Below are 16,257 nucleotides of genomic sequence, written 5' to 3' on the forward strand. Positions count from 1 at the left end.
AAAAATGTATCAAAGGTTATATCCAGCATGAATTACTGTACTTCACCAGAAGGTAGGTAAAAACATGCTGGGCAGAAAAATGACCGAATACAATCTGCCAAACTCACATTGTTAATTGGGGAAAATGCAGAGTTTAACAAGTGCAGAGTTACTTGAGTCAGAAACCCTATAAATTTCAAGAAACCGCTGATGATGGCTGACAAAGCACGTGAAGATCAAGCAGTGTAATGATTTCAGATGGTCACAGACGTCCTGTTGGCACTGTATGCTGGGAACTTGTCAACTTTTGTAATCTCTCTATTAGTTTGGTGTTGAATTGTGGCTTTTTTGTCAGAGTAAAAGCCAAATACTTTGAGTCTATCAGAACGTGTGCTTGTGACGAGGATTAGATGTTCATTTAAGATTTGTTAATTTATCCAGCTTTCTGTAATCTCAGATTTATTCACAGAAAAACTCTTGATTTTAGAGCCGGGATTTAGAGGAGAGATTTCACAATTGTTTCTTCATTGGTCCAGGTGAACGAGGGCAGTGTGTGCTGGACACACCACCAAAGATCTTGTTCTGTGACCTTCGCTTGGATCCTGGAGAGAGCAAGACTTGTAAGAAGCTGAAAATAAAACCAGACACAGATGCACTTTTGGTCTAAATAACCCATTACATTTTCTTTTGATAAGTGCTTGTGTTGTTTCCATGGTTTATGCCCTCACAACATCAGTAATAAGAAGTGAACCCCTTAATCAGTTCAGAAAAATAATTCCTCATGACCCAGATAATGTTGATATGCTGTTGAAAACTGGTTCATGGTTTAAAACCAACAGTCAGCTGGCCAAAGTTCAGCTGTTCAGTCATGTAATTGCACATTATGCCTGGCTAATGTCATTCTGAACTACAGGAGACAGCCACATGTAAAACAAACCTCTGCCAGGTTTTTTCAGCTGTGGCTACCAGTAAATAATGTTTTCCCCTCATTCAGATTCCTATAGTGAGGTTGTGCCCACTGATGGTCCACCCAGTTTCCGGGGTCAGGCAGTGAAGTACGTGTACAAGCTCACGATTGGCTGCCAGCGAGTCAACTCACCCATCAAGTTACTGCGAGTCCCTTTCAGAGTTTTAGTGCTTCATGGTAGGTTGCACAAATGGTCTCCTTTCTCCCTGTTAGTCTTGTCCATGCAAAGCAGAGGCTAATTTTCAGCAAGCTGCATTAGAGATGCATTAATCACTTTCCACACGCTTTTTTTATTTTAACACCTAAATGAATACTTGCTTGTTGAATAAATTAACACAAATATGCCTGTGAATAGAGTGTCTCCACAGTGTAAGAAAATATTATTTTGCAGGCATGCCAGAGCCTCCGTTTCCCCAAGATGAGGAAGTGGCTCCCTCAAACCCCTTTCTGGAGGAGGAGGAAGGAAGCAGGAGAGATACAAGACCGCTAGAAAGAGCTCTGGACATGCTGATGATCACCACCTCACGACGATGCCCATGTGCGTGAGTGAATGTGGGAAGGCTTGTGTCTTTGAAAGAATGTGTGTTTGTCATTCATCTATCTCTTATGTTGTGGTCCTCTGCTTAGATTTGAATTCTGTGTCAATTGTGAATATGTATGCATTTCCTTCACAGATATGTTCAACATCACAAACGTGCGGGGAAAGGTGGCTAAGTTCTGCATCTTTAAGACTGTGTACAGGCTCGGGGAAGATATTATTGGCACCTTCACATTCTCAGAAGGGGATATTCCATGTTTACAGGTATAGTATATAGTACAGGTCAAAAGTTTGGGGACGGTATGATTTTTTTTTTAATGCATTACTCCAGTCTTCAGTGTCACATGATCCTTCAGAAATCATTCTAATATGCTGATTTGGAGCTCAAGAGACATTTCTTATTAATTCATTTTGAAAACAGTTGAAAAGCAGTGCTTAATCTTTTTTTTCAGAATTCTTTGATGAATATAGAGCTCAAAAAACAGCATTTATTTAATATAATATTCAAATAAATGCAAAATCCAAAAGTCTTTACTGTCACTTTTGATCAATTTAAAGCGGTCATATGATGCTATTTTAAAGATCATTATTTTGTGTATTTGGTGTAACAGAGTATGTTGACATGCTTTAATGTTCAAAAAACACATTATTTTTCAAATACTGTACATTATTGTAGGTCCTCTATGCCCCGCCTCTCTCAAACGCGTCGTTTTCAACAAAGCCCCCTCCTTTGACAAGCGCAGTCTGCTCTGATTGGCCAGCTGACCCAGTGCATTGTGATTTTTTTTTCTTATCTAATTGACCGCAAATTTTTGAGAATGTAATTTTCATGAAGTGCTCCTGTAGTGTGTTCATGTGTATTTATATCTGCTCAGTATTCAGTAAGTCTACAAAGTGAGGAGGAGGTCCAAGAGCAGTACCAAAGACGTCCCGGCCAGGCTGTCAGTGTCACTGCTCATGCTCGACATCTAGAGTCCTGCTTGCACACAGCCTCCAGCCATTTCTCTCTCCCTGTACCCCTCAATGTCACACCAGGATTCACCACAGATATAGGTTAGAAATCCTTCACTCATAAAAAGTTGTATGTTGAAAGTTGGATAATGTGGCTTTTGGTTGACTTATTGGTTTATTTCCGGTTCAGCTTGAACCCGAAGTTTTAAATCTGTTATCAAATATATGTGAGTAAAGGAAATAAGTGAACACTGATAAAGCAACATTCTCATTCAGTGATTTTATTCTCTTCCCCAGTGACGTTAAGATGGCGTCTGCATTTTGAGTTCGTAACAGCGCGGGAGCCAGTGGAGGCACCGGTGGTTCTGCAGAATCAGTCAGAAGTCACAGTATGGACGGGGGCAGAGCATGTGGATGTGGACACCTTCAGTTGGGACCTTCCAATCAAAGTGCTTCCCACAAATCCCACTCTAGCTTCATATGTTTCACAGTTCACAGGGACAAACAGCATCAACATTTGAGTTGGTGTTTGTGCAGGGAGATCATAAAACTAACGAGTTATTGTTGTTGTGGGATGTCCTGTTAGTGGTCTATTTTAAATTCAAAGGTGGCTTATATTTAGAGTTGTTTTATTGGTTTTTATCTTTTGCCGTGCAATGAGATGACAATTCTTTATTTAAGCTACTTCACATTTCAGCTTTGACCAACAGACTGCTTTACCTCCTGTAATGTAAAGATTTCTGTATTTATTGTCTGTATTTCATTCGTATGCTCCAAACTATAATGACAAATGGTTTCTATTGTATTTCAATTCTCTATTACAAGCTATTTTGTACCATTTCTCTATATGCAAACCATAACTGAATAAAACTGTTATTGAGAGGTTTGATTTCTGGTGGTTTGATTTCTGAAACGGTTGTCCCACCTGTGTGAACTACAATATGTGACCCTGGAGCACAAAACCGCATCTTAAGTCGCATGGGTATATTTGTAGCAATAGCCCAAAATACTGTACATTGTGTGGGTCAAAATTATTGATTTTTCTTTTATGAGGCCCCTGAGAACCACTGTACTATTGTAGTTTTTTTTTTAGAAATTAAAAGAATGAGATGATTTTTCTATACATATTTATTAGTGTAAACATTGTAAATATGACACAAACAGTTACATATAACACATTTATTATCAAATCAAAATATTGCTTGTCTCATAAAGATTTTTTTTTTTTTGCAACTATTTAACAGGGAATACACTTTTAATTTTGCTCTCTGAGCTTAAAAATATGTAAAAGAGATAACAGGCCACGCAGTGCTAATATTTTGTGGTATAGTTATGTGATAATAACATGGCAGAATAAGCACAAATTAATATACACAATGCATAACATTCCATACAAATATAAAACTTCCCATCTGTCTCTCCAGATAATTCATTAGAATGCTTTCCTCTCCTACATGCTTTACATGTAAAACCACATCCTATTTTCCTTTAAATTGAGAACTTAAATGGTAATGGTTATGCTTCGAGAATACAAGTGCTATAGGAGTAATATTGCATCTCACGTAATAGTGAGATAGATGTTAGCTGACAGGCAGGTGAATTGTGGTTTGAAGTCTTCCTCCATGCTAACCTTCTAGTTTCATGTTGAGTGCTCCATGTCTTGGATCAACATTGTTCTCTTCTCCGGGAATGCAGGGCAGGCGGGGATCAGAGGTCATCACCAGTGTGACCTGGCAGGTCAGAGATTCAACCCGAACTTCACACCAGGGAGGAAAGTCCACAGGCCGATGCACACTGTAATCGAGCGATTGATTTAAATATAAATTCAAATTAACTACATTCTGTGTACATTCTCCAAAATAAGGGTTTTCAAGAGTGTAATTTTGTTTTCAGTCCACCAAAATAAAACAGAAAAATCTCAAGATTCCCATTTATTAGGTTCTTTTATTTATTATCCAATAGAGAAATTAATGCAAGATGTTACGACTCTTACGTTTCGCAGCATCCCACTCCCATAGGGTGCAGGCAGGTGCACTGCACACAGCCCTGCTCCATCCAGCTCTCTCCCATAGAGTACTGCTTCCCATCATACTCACACAGAGCTGTGAAGAGAGACATCGAGCACACTGAAGATCAAGTCCTGAGAGTGCCTGATCAACAAGTGCACTCCAAATAAAACTGATTTAGAGGAAATATCATGAGACGGGACACCTGGTCTCACCTTGAGAGTTGAAGTGGCACTGCATTGGTGCTGCTGAACATTTCATCCACACCAAAGAGGCCATGAAGATCATCATCACACCATGTCTCGCCATGGGATCCATCTGAGTTGTTCGATCGCCCTCTGAATTGTTCTCTCTCCTCTTTCGCATCCTCCATTTATACCCCCGTGCATTCACGGGGACGGGTGTGAGGAGTGGTTTACCCCCTACCTGAGGTGTGTTTCTGGGGTGGGGGCAGGTTAGTTAGGGGGTGTGCAAAGGAAAAAGCTGTGGCTTGGCACCACTTGCTCTTTCTCTCCGGTGATTGCCATTCTCCGCTCCACTGGGCATGACCTTGAAAAACTATAGAAATTCTGACACATCCTGGGATGACTAAGAGAGGTGGGGAAGAGAGCTGGAGAGCAAGAAAAAGAAAAAGTTGACGCGAGACAGCATGCTGAACAAATATGGATAACATGAGTTGCCAATTAAAGATAACAGCCATACATTTGGAAAAAAAAGGTCTAATTTCACCTAATTTGATGATGCTGAGTTAAAAAGTATAAAACTTCCATCATGCCCAGTTTTTTTCCCCAAAATAATAAAAATGTATATATATGTAGTAGGTCTATGTATCCGCTTTAATCCAGTTATCAAAATAACAAAAGCAGTAAAATGCCAAATGTTTCTGTTTTAATGACAAGATGTATTGAAAATGTATACGTTAACACAAAGGAGTGTAAAAATATGTTCAAAGACTCCATTAAATGTCAAAGAAGTTTACGTAAACACAAGTTTAGAAATAAATAACCCCCCCCCACACACACACACACAAAAACTGTCATTTTCTTGTTACTTTTTGTAGTAAAACACCCACATATGTAACAGAATACATCTATGTTTGCATTTTCTTCTGTCACTGGCCATCATTCTAATTTTTCAATCTGGATTAGGCATAATCATTAATTTATTACCTTCAGAATCATTCATATATGTGAAAATTGGCTAAGAACTGAACAAATAGTTGTAACTGCTCAAAGGAAGATAGTAATCATGTCTTTGTGGCATATTACCACACAGATATTTGGTGATTAAGATATAATACAAGACTTTTTGACCTTACAACTGGTTGTCAAAATCGAAAATGCTAAAATGCTAAAAATGCCACAGAGCAAAACAGGCCCTATTTTTGGAATGAGCACCCCAAAATTAGTAAGAAACAAGTGTTGGATGTTATTCAGCAAATATGATGCAGGGCAGTGTAAACACCAGGGAAAAATAAATATACTAAAATCTATTTGAAATAAATTTATTTCATGCTAAGTATACTACAAATACATTTACATATCTATGTGTTTAATAAAAATACTCTGCAATTGTACTGTTGGTGTACTAAACTAGTATACTTAAAGTCTGCTAAATTGGAACAACTAGTAATACAGTTTAATTGTGCAGACATAGTGTTGAAGTCCAACTAAAGATGTACTGAAGTATATTTGATTGTGCTAAAGTGGAACTATTACAAGTATACTTCAGGTATACTTTAAATATCTTGCATTTAAAGACTGATATTATTCAAAGATCATACAATCCTCAACTCATCAGAAATGACATTAAAACACATTTAGGCTTAATATTAAGAAATGTGCATTGTGCACAAGTAGTATTCCAAATAAAGTTTAATTATAATTTTTATATCAGTAAGTCTCAAGTGATATGTCAGTAAATATGTTGATAGATTTGAAATACAAAGTTCTGGCATGAAACTCTAGATGGCGCAGTCCGATAGGTCTAACGCAATCTGACATAATGACATCATCACATGGCACAGCTGATTGGCTCTCTCCTGTATCAGTAGCCAATGAGCTCACTGCTCAACATTCAAATATATGACTAGTGCTTGCTGTAGCAGTTACAGCTTGCTTCAGAAACCCTCTACCTTCCCCAGCTCCACCTGTCATACCTGTCAACCCTCCCGTTTTTCCCAGGATTCTCCCGTATTTTACCATTCTATACCGCTATCATCCCGTTTAAATATTTTCCTGTATTTCTACCATATTTTTAATCTTTCTATAAAAAAAAATCCCACTCGGCGTATTTTATATGTTTGCTACATTCGCTTCTGGTAAAACTCCCATAATTTGTATGGGCAAAACCTCATTCTATAATCACGTCAACAAATTCCAAGGTTGTCCAGTTGCCAGATCTTGTATGAAACGCATCTTTCTCACACGATCGACGCATACAAATTTCAACCCATTTGTCCCCTCAACTTGGCAACCTACAGCCCAGTGATGCTATTGATTTATGCGCAGGTAGAAGCAAACAGTGATCACTGGTAGAAATGGGAGAAGACTCAGGTGGTGCTCCGGTGAGAAAAACTAAATATACATGTAAATTGAGATATAGCTTACACTTCAAAAGGCTATGGTTTAATTGATTAAATATGAGCGCTGCAAGTTTCAGTCAGGTGCTGCGCTGCTTTGTTTACTGCCGTTACGGGGGAAAGGCTATATTCCAGGCGAAAAGCGCCACCTGCTGGCAGAGAATGAATTAGCATTTTTCAATAAGCCCTTCTGCTCTTTGTTTAGACCAAAGCCAAAAACGACCCTTATTTTTACGCAGAAAACACGCAGTTGTAAATGTGAACTGGTGGATCGACAAGAAGATAATGAATTATAAAACTCTAAAGATATAGCCTACACTAAGATATATTTATGTTACTAAATTAATATAATTGTTTGATAATAATTGTTTAAATTAATATAAAAATAATATAATATAATATAATATAATATAATTTTTTTTTTTACTTTTGACTCCTTACTAGGTGATCTTCAAACACACAAACACAGGCATCCATCACAACTGTGGTCCTCAGGTTGCCGTGACCCTGGTCTGCTTCTTTGGACTGAGCTCATGCTGATGATGTCATGGCCGCGGTGACCTCACGTGGGTCTGTTCCAGCTGAAGATGTTCATGAGCAGGAGGAAGCTCATAAAGGCAGAATTGGACTTTTATTGCACTACCGCTGCAGGTGTGTGTGTTTATGACCAGAGAAGATTAAGATGTAATATTTCTGAACTGCTTTTTTGTTGTTAAGGAAGGATCCTAGGTAGGTGTCGAGCGCGAGGGATTAGGCTTTGAGCGGATGCCGAGAAGGTAACGCTCTTTGAGCCAGAACCAAACATTACATACTCGTTTGCACATTAGCTCATCTCTCGTCATCTTTGCTATCAAGATGGAAAAATTTGCGATAGAAGAAACAGGCGTTTTCCAAGGAGGCCCTGGGGTACCACAAAGTCTGTTTGTTGCATTCACGCCTGTGTCACCCCACAGTAGTCTGAAAGGTGTTGAAAGCTCCTCCCTGTGTACTGCATGTTGTACTACTGCTCTATGGCACTGACTACTAGCGCCTCAGTTTGGACAAAGTGACTCACAGTCTCTCCTCTGCTCTGGCCGTGCATTCTTAGCATGTTCCCCTCTGCTTGAACGTTAGAACTGGTGTCGTATTTAAACATTTCCGCCTCATAGGACATGATTTGTGTCCAATAGGAGCAGAAAACTTGCCAAAAGGCCATCGGGCAGAAGTTCACAATTTTTGGTTGTCAATTAATCTTTGGTTATTGTCGTTAAATGGAAGAGTAACTAAAAGTGCTGTTATGAATAAGTCTATTCAACAGGTACACTTGATTTTTGGCAGCACATTTTCTGATTTAATGGTAAACCTTAGGTAACCTATCCCACTGTTTCCCAAACTGTGTCTTATGTAGCCAATCTGTAATACAGTTCTAGGAAAAGATTATTTACCCAGAACAGAATTTTAGGAAATACGTAAGAGAGTTTTATTGCTGAGAAAATGACTGAAATATTAACAAAGATGGGTTACATGTGTCGTCCACAAAAATGGACAAAACATATTATTTTGTGTCTTTTTTAAAAGGAACAGAATTTTTACTATTTCTCAGAATTAAAATTTTTTTTTACTATTTCTTTTTTTTTTATTTTGTGTTTTTTTTCTTTAGCACATTTAAAAACAATACATTGTTGAAGTAAATTACACTACTAAAAATTCCAGCACATTTGTTGTTACACATTTAAAATGTCACCTTAAAAAATTTAAAATTCTAAGTTCCCCTGATTTACAAGTACCACTGTTTGGGAATCGCCGATTTATTCCTACTGTACAATATAAGCATTGTTTAAATGAGCCTCACATAGTAGTCAATGTGTTTTTTGTTTAAATAATTCTTTTAAATCAATCTATATATTCTATGGAGGCATTTTAGGTTACAGGTTACAATGAATTTAAACTTCCCTATCCATTTTATTAAAAGTAAAAATGAATGCAAAAATGCAATGCACATAATTCAGATTGATCATACACACACACACACACACACACACACACACAAAATGGTTCTTCAGGGGGTTCTTTGGGGTTTTTAAGGTGCTATATAGCACCAATGTCAATTATGCCATACAAAGAACCTGTTAAATCCCTGTATAGTTCTCTAACTCTATCTTAGTCTCTTAGTTTAGTTGGGGAAATTATTAAAAATCAAATTAAAATAAAGTGTATTTCCTGAAGATAATGTGGCTCTCAACCGTTTTGCCCCCAAGGCCCCCTATATATTCCATGGCCCTCACATGGAACTTTTTGACCTCAGAAAAGCATAAAAGTGATTCAAAACAGCTTTTGCCATTGAAGTAAATTCCCATTCATCATAGCAAACATATGAGAGTGGAGTAACATATCTAAAATGTAAGGAGGAGAATGGGGAACGTATGGTTCTACATACAGTAACACCATTTGGCAAAGGTGCTGTAAAGCTAGATAGATAGAAGCTATATAGCACTTGAAGTGGTTCCCCATCATTACAAGCCAATGAACCCCTTTTAGTGCTATTTAGCACCTTTTTTTTAGAGTGTACCTGCAAACATTTAATCCATCATATAAGCAATTATTGCTGGGTCATAAGCAATTCCTGAATATACAAGTTCAGGCCTGGTAAGGTCTAGCCAGTGGAAACCTTCGTCATCTCAAGAGTGCAGCTGCCCTTTGGCTTCAACTCAAAGGAATGTGGCTTTAAACTTGGGAGCAAGGAAGCAGAGCCCCCTCTGTGAGTGTTCGGAACACATGAGGGGTGGCAATGAGCCTTATCCTCTTTAACAGCTCTTGAGTCCCGAGCGGAGGATGTAATGGACTGCGGTCCTGTTCTGTTGTGCAGTCTGACTCATCACCATTTATTATATAACCACACACTAATGTGCAGGGGGGACCCAAAGTTGCACTAAGATTTAGGATGTGAGTGATCGAATGCCAAGCTGCCAGCGAATGTAAATTAAAAGCAAGAACAGTTTGTTTTCTTAATCTTTTTATTGGCTTGGTTCTTTTTCTGCCCTCACAAACGAGGACAAGAAACACGCTTGTGTGAAGAGAGATGAGGTTTTTAGGAAGTACAACCTATTGTGATGCCTATATACACAAACACACCAATAAAATGTTCATTGCATTGGAGAACATACTTGGAGAATATTACGTTCATGCACCCAAAAGACAGATAGCAATTGCAAATGACTTGTCCACCTGCTGTGCAGAATGGCTGACAAAGGCCATAACCTACTGGTTTTACAGCAGATCCAACCATCACAACTTGGGTTAAGTGCAATGTATAAACAATTGCTATTCTCTCTCTCTCTCTCTCTCTCTTTGGCAATTTCTTAATACATAGAGACTACAATGGATTGCAATTTAAATAGATTTCAAACTGATTAATTTTGGGGGGATTTATGAAATACAGTACATAATTAAATTAATTAAACATTTAAATAAATGAAACTAATGCAAATGTTTCAGAAAAAAAAATATGATTTACAGTGATATGCCTTAATTCAGTTTAAACTCAGAAACTTGCAAACAATTGTACTCAATCTACAACTAACATGCTATTCAAGAGGACTTTTAAACGCCTTACGAAATTTGTCCTGTATTACTATCCGTTCTTAAACCAAACAGGAAGCCACCGGGATCCACCAGACCAAAGAAGCCATTTCGGATCCGTTCAGTCCATACAAGTCGCTGCGGTTATCGATTGATTTGACATCGAGTATTTACGTCTGGTTATAATGTTTTCCTTTCTAAAAACTGACGCGATGAAGCCCTGGCAGATGCTTTATTATTGTTTTAAATTAAGACTGATAGTATTTTTGACCGGCTATATTGGTTTTCATTAATCAGACAGAGTTGTATCAAGAATATAAAGTGCTGCGAAAAGCAAAAGTTCCAGCAGATCCAGTGCAGGATCTTTGCTAGAGGCCCTGCAGTTTATCTCCCACCGCCTGAGAAATCTGCATTTAGTTATTCTTTTTTATCTGTTTTGTTTCACTCACTACGGTTTTTCATAACCCTTCATCGATTACTGAAGATGGACACAGACAAATTTAACTATGTGTATAGTTGCGATCTGGACATAAACGTCCAACTTAAAATGTGAGTATGTTTCTGGACCTTAGTCATTGTTTTGATTACAGAGCTGTCAAACAAGCAAAATGTCAACAGAGGCCAAATAACAGCACACTGCTCAAAGACAGCGCACGTATTATTGGTAGATGCTATGTATCATATGCATCAATTTATGTAATTAATAATATGTAATATAATAATAAAGTGTCTACTGGTAACTTATATAAGAGCACAAAATGTAGTGCAGTTTTATTTTAAATGAAAAGAGAAATCTTCCTTGCATGATATCAAATCGTTGTTTTTGCGATGTTTACCAAAGCGAGCATGGCAACATTGTGAGTCAGAAGAATTAACACGAGTCCAGCGAGAGCTTTTGTGTTTTAGGGCTTTCATCAGTCTATTGACATCATTCTCCTTTTGCCCGCGATCTTAACGAGTCTCTGTCCGTGTACGTGTGGATCAAAAATAAAGATAATAAATCATTCTTCTGACCTGCGAGTGTTTGTCATAACGAAATCAGTTTAATTTCACAGCGTGTGTTGCGTTGCATTACGTGGTTAGAAGAACAGACGGAAGGAGTCCCGGGGTGCCAGTAAGCAAACTCGCGCAAGAGCTCATTATAGGACAGTCAGTACGTTTAGATGGACAACAATACTCCGATTTGAATACGATTAAAACAATACTCTGATTAAGAATCTACCATGTAAACAGAGATTTTTGATTACCTTAATCCGGCTAAAGTCATAGTCGAAGTAAACAGAAATCGAATTAAGACATGTGGAGTATTCCTATTTTAGTCGCATTACTGAAGTGCAGAATAGACACGTAAACGCCTTAATCACACTATTACCGTCATTTTTGCGACAGGATACAGTGGTCAACCGTTTGACAAATAATTAACTGCACTTGAAGCTTTCATAAAATTAAAAACGAAACACCCAAAACTGTACATGGCATCATCACGAAGACGAACTATATGTTTATATGTGAAATTCCGGAGGGGACGTCGGATGGCGTCACGTGGGGACGTAATGGCGTGTGCCATTAATCGAACTATGTACTATAACCATAGACTGTATGACTATAACATGTAAAACGGGAACATGAAAGGAATATTCTAAAAGCAACTCATGTAAACACCATAATCATAATATTGGCTTATTTAGAATAAGGTAAATAATTAGATTACTGATGTCCATCGCCAGTGTGTAGGTGAGGTATATTGAATCGCTGACACGAGAGAATAGTTTAGTCAAGCCTTTAATGGCGACGGCCAACACAACAATAACAAGACTAGGTGCTCTGTGTGTATTCGCCATGGCTAATATCTTGAGTGTCGTCAGCGGAGATAATCCACAACGCTGCTCGCTTTCGCGCGATTGTAGCGTGAATAGATCTCACGTGAGCTCACCGGAACGTTTGGGGAGTGAATACGATAACGCTGCCACCACGCCAGTGTGTAGGTGAGGTATATTGAATCGCTGACACGAGAGAATAGTTTAGTCAAGCCTTTAATGGCGACGGCCAACACAACAATAACAAGAAGCCCCAAGCGCGAGCTCCGCCCAGGCCAACGTGGCCACGAACAACGTCAGGAGTCACGTCACGATCCACGACACACTTCACATACTGGCGCAGCATCTTCACCTCCAAGATCGTCTGAGACCAGCCACCCGGACAGCTGCTGCAACAATGTACTGCTGGAGACTTTAAGGCCCAGTTTGGTGGCACATGCTGCCCTTATCATGTTTCCAGTTGCACCACTGTCGATGGTCAGCCTAACGGGGACGTGACCATGGAAAGCCTCGAGGCAGGGTGACTGCATAATGTGAACGCGCTGTACCGCCTTAGGATTGAAGGATATGTCCTTGCTGTCATCCTCGAACTCGCCGTCGGAGTGACATGGAGAGCCAGCAACTTGCCGCGCCCTGGCAATGAAAGCTTTGTCTGGAGGGGGCAGGAAAGGGCACTTACTGAGGAAGTGATTGTCCGGTCTGCGAGCCTCCTTACAGAGTGGGCAGGACTTCCTAGATCGACCCAGTGCAGCAAGCTTCTGTCTTGGAGGGTTAGAAACGGCTGTGCGCATAGCTCTGGCATCCTCTGACGACTGTAGCTCATCTAGTAATGAACACAGGGCCTGAGATATCTCTGGTTTGATGGATGCCAGGGTGCGTGACCGTAACTCCGTGCCATACCTCTGCTTTACAAGCTTTGGCAAATCGCTGTGTATAAGACGAAGCCAAGTTAGAACAATGAAGTTTTCGATCGAGGGAGAGAGCTCCTCATCCTCTAGAATGGCTTCACCTCCGTGAGTAATGCCAGAGTCTCTGCGTAGTAAATTGTCCTCAACAAAAGCCATTAATCTCTGGTACAAATCCTCTGGCCCTTCATTAGACTCAAGCTTAATAGCAGCAAAGTCAATGAAATGTGCACCAGTAGATTGGAATCCATAATGTAGTCTGATAGTCTGCCATATGTTATCAATGCAAGTGGAGTTTTTAACAATAGTATTTCGTCGTCATCGATAAAACCTCTGAATGGTGAAGCCCTTGTCTTCTTTTCCCAGCGCGCGCCGTCAACTAGAAAAGGAGCGAACTCATTGTCCAATGACAACGTGTAAACAAGGTTCTGACGCCAGTTCTCAAATGAATTCACAGTCTCAACTTTCGTTAGGCACCACTGCTTAGGTGCTCTGTGTGTATTCGCCATGGCTAATATCTCGAGTGTCGTCAGCGGAGATAATCCACAACGCTGCTCGCTTTCGCGCGATTGTAGCGTGAATAGATCTCACGTGAGCTCACCGGAACGTTTGGGGAGTGAATACGATAACGCTGCCACCACGCCAGTGTGTAGGTGAGGTATATTGAATCGCTGACACGAGAGAATAGTTTAGTCAAGCCTTTAATGGCGACGGCCAACACAACAATAACAAGAAGCCCCAAGCGCGAGCTCCGCCCAGGCCAACGTGGCCACGAACAACGTCAGGAGTCACGTCACGATTCACGACACACTTCACATACTGGCGCATGTAAGCGTAGTCAGTGACCGTTAAATCCAAATGCATGAAGAAGAGCTGCCTGTCACCATGTTAAGTAATAACGTCCGGACCTTCTTGAAAAGGACTTGTAGTAAAAAAAAAAAAAAAAGAAAAATTCGTTTAAGAACAGTTTTAAACAACTTCTCAAAAGTTAAAGTGCGTATTTTTCTTGCGCCAAATAGACGCGCGCGAACACTAGTTGTGAACAAACGCGTTCAGTATTGGACACCTCAACAACACTCACGTTCCCGTAGATTTACACTACCGTTCACAAGTTTGTGCTCAGAACGATTTTATTAAAAGAAAGTTGTACTTTTATTCAGCAAGTATGCATTAAATTGATAACTGAAAAAAAAACATTCTATTTTAAATAAATGCTGTTCTTTTGAACGTTGTATGTATGCATTAAAGAATCCTGAAAAAGCGCAGTTTCTACAAAAATATTAAGCAGCACAACTTTTTTCAGCTGTGATAATAATAAGAACATTTTCTTGAACAACAGATTTCAGATTTCTGAAGTATCATGATGTGACACTAAACTGAAGACTGGAATAATGGCTGCTGAAAATTTAGCTTTGCCATCATAGGCTTAAATTACATTTTGAAATATATTAAAGTGCCCCTATTATGCCATTTTTAAGGTTGCTAATATTGTTTTATGAGTCTCCTAAAACAGGTTTACATGCATGCAAGGTCAAAAAACACGTTAGTTTTATCAAAAAATGTATTTAATTTTACCTAATTTCTAAATGATTCATAAACGACTCGTGCGAAGCAGTTCAAAGAATCAGTCTCTCTAAACCCCCCTTTCCTTGAGCCCTCACAGCTGTGATTGGTCAGATGGCGCAGTCCTTTGTGATTGGTCCAGAGCCGTAGAGAGAGACTGGCTACCGCGTACGTGTCGGAAAGGAAACGCCCATTGCCATGACGGAATGACAGCCCTGGAGACTTGTCAATACATAGAAAAGATGGTATCGATTGTACCTTACATGCACCTTTACGTTGGTTTGCCAATCCGCCAAAAAACTCGAGAGAAGAAGAAGAAGAAATTGACAAAGCAGGTGATAATGGGAAAAACTACTGTTACGTATGCCAAAAACATCCAAATTTGCCAGACATCTAGAGAAGCACAAGCCGAAGTGATCGGAGCTCTTAGTTACCAGAAGGTTAAGTGAAAAGACGACGACTTCTGGAGAAGTTACGGCATCGTGGTAACTTCCAGCACAATGTTAACGTTCTGAAAAGTGGAACAGGTCAATTCAAATTCAAACAAACTTCCAAGCAGTCAAAATGTATTCACTGTGTGCATTGCAAAGGAATGTTTTCCTGCAAGGAATTGTGGTGACACACTCGCAGATGCCACTTCATAGAGATGGTCTTCACTGCAGAACACAAGATCCAGGGGGCGTGGTTGGATCCAGATCCAACTCCTCCCACCTTACATATACCTAAACCTACCCGACTCCACCCCCTGATCCCTAAACCTACCAATCTCCACCCCCTAGATGTGGATCCAACCCCGCCCCCTGGATCTTGTGTTCTGCAGTGAGGGGCTACTGGTCCTTTCATTGAGCCCTCACTGCTATGATTGGTCAGATGGCGCAGTCCTTTGTGATTGGTCCAGAGCCGTAGAGAGAGACTGGCTACCGCGTACGTGTCGGAAAGGAAACGCCCATTGCCATGACGGAATGACAGCCCTGGAGACTTGTCAATACATAGAAAAGATGGTATCGATTGTACCTTACATGCACCTTTACGTTGGTTTGCCAATCCGCCAAAAAACTCGAGAGAAGAAGAAGAAGAAATTGTACCTTTCCAATTCGAGCCGAGTCTGATGATGAAACGGTTGAACTGGCTGATCGACAAGAGACTGATTCACAAGCAGGACTGGAGCAGGACGTTTCTCAGTGGTAAGTGTCAAGTTTGTGGTAATTATAAGATGTGATAAAACAAATGTACTCTCACAGCCTAGGATACAGCGTCTTCTCGACATGATGTTAACCACAGGAAATTGGTTTGTGGGCGGACATTATGCAAATATATTACTTCGTGACGTAGAGCCGTAACAGAATAAGATTCGAATTCCTGATGACTCGTTTAGGCGATTGCGAGCCGACT

At 39.8% G+C, this 16,257-nt stretch overlaps 3 protein-coding genes across 7 annotated transcripts in view; 2 read left to right on the top strand and 1 right to left on the bottom strand.

Moving 5' to 3' along the window:
- Nucleotides 1–3,317, top strand: part of rgp1 (GP1 homolog, RAB6A GEF complex partner 1) — a 9,626-nt gene extending 6,309 nt beyond the window's left edge. For 3 of the 4 annotated variants that reach the window (XM_016554215.1, XM_016554213.1, XM_016554214.1), the window contains exons 4-9: nucleotides 516–599; nucleotides 974–1,123; nucleotides 1,338–1,484; nucleotides 1,621–1,748; nucleotides 2,360–2,537; nucleotides 2,733–3,317. In XM_016554215.1, the coding sequence (XP_016409701.1) occupies nucleotides 516–599; nucleotides 974–1,123; nucleotides 1,338–1,484; nucleotides 1,621–1,748; nucleotides 2,360–2,537; nucleotides 2,733–2,956 (911 nt within the window). In that variant the 3' untranslated portion in view covers nucleotides 2,957–3,317. The remainder of the gene's footprint in view (nucleotides 1–515; nucleotides 600–973; nucleotides 1,124–1,337; nucleotides 1,485–1,620; nucleotides 1,749–2,359; nucleotides 2,538–2,732) is intronic. The other variant, XM_016554216.1, reaches the window with a different exon arrangement.
- A 743-nt stretch (nucleotides 3,318–4,060) lies between these two features.
- Nucleotides 4,061–4,759, bottom strand: msmp1 (microseminoprotein, prostate associated 1). Its single transcript, XM_016554209.1, has 3 exons — nucleotides 4,645–4,759; nucleotides 4,429–4,537; nucleotides 4,061–4,229 (listed from the first exon to the last, which is right to left on the bottom strand). Exons 1-3 carry the CDS (start codon nucleotides 4,757–4,759, stop codon nucleotides 4,061–4,063), a joined length of 393 nt encoding a protein of 130 aa, XP_016409695.1.
- A 5,976-nt stretch (nucleotides 4,760–10,735) lies between these two features.
- Nucleotides 10,736–16,257, top strand: part of pik3c3 (phosphatidylinositol 3-kinase, catalytic subunit type 3) — an 18,634-nt gene continuing 13,112 nt past the window's right edge. Inside the window, exon 1 of one of the 2 annotated variants that reach the window (XM_016554195.1) lies at nucleotides 10,736–11,129. In XM_016554195.1, coding sequence (XP_016409681.1) covers nucleotides 11,065–11,129 — 65 coding nt within the window. In that variant the 5' untranslated portion in view covers nucleotides 10,736–11,064. Of the gene's footprint in view, nucleotides 11,130–15,706; nucleotides 16,050–16,257 lie in introns of those variants that run through there. The other variant, XM_016554197.1, reaches the window with a different exon arrangement.

This window comes from Sinocyclocheilus rhinocerous, unplaced genomic scaffold (genome assembly GCF_001515625.1).
Source record: "Sinocyclocheilus rhinocerous isolate Xijiao unplaced genomic scaffold, SAMN03320098_v1.1 scaffold105, whole genome shotgun sequence".
In the NCBI taxonomy this organism is placed as follows: Eukaryota; Metazoa; Chordata; class Actinopteri; order Cypriniformes; family Cyprinidae; genus Sinocyclocheilus; species Sinocyclocheilus rhinocerous.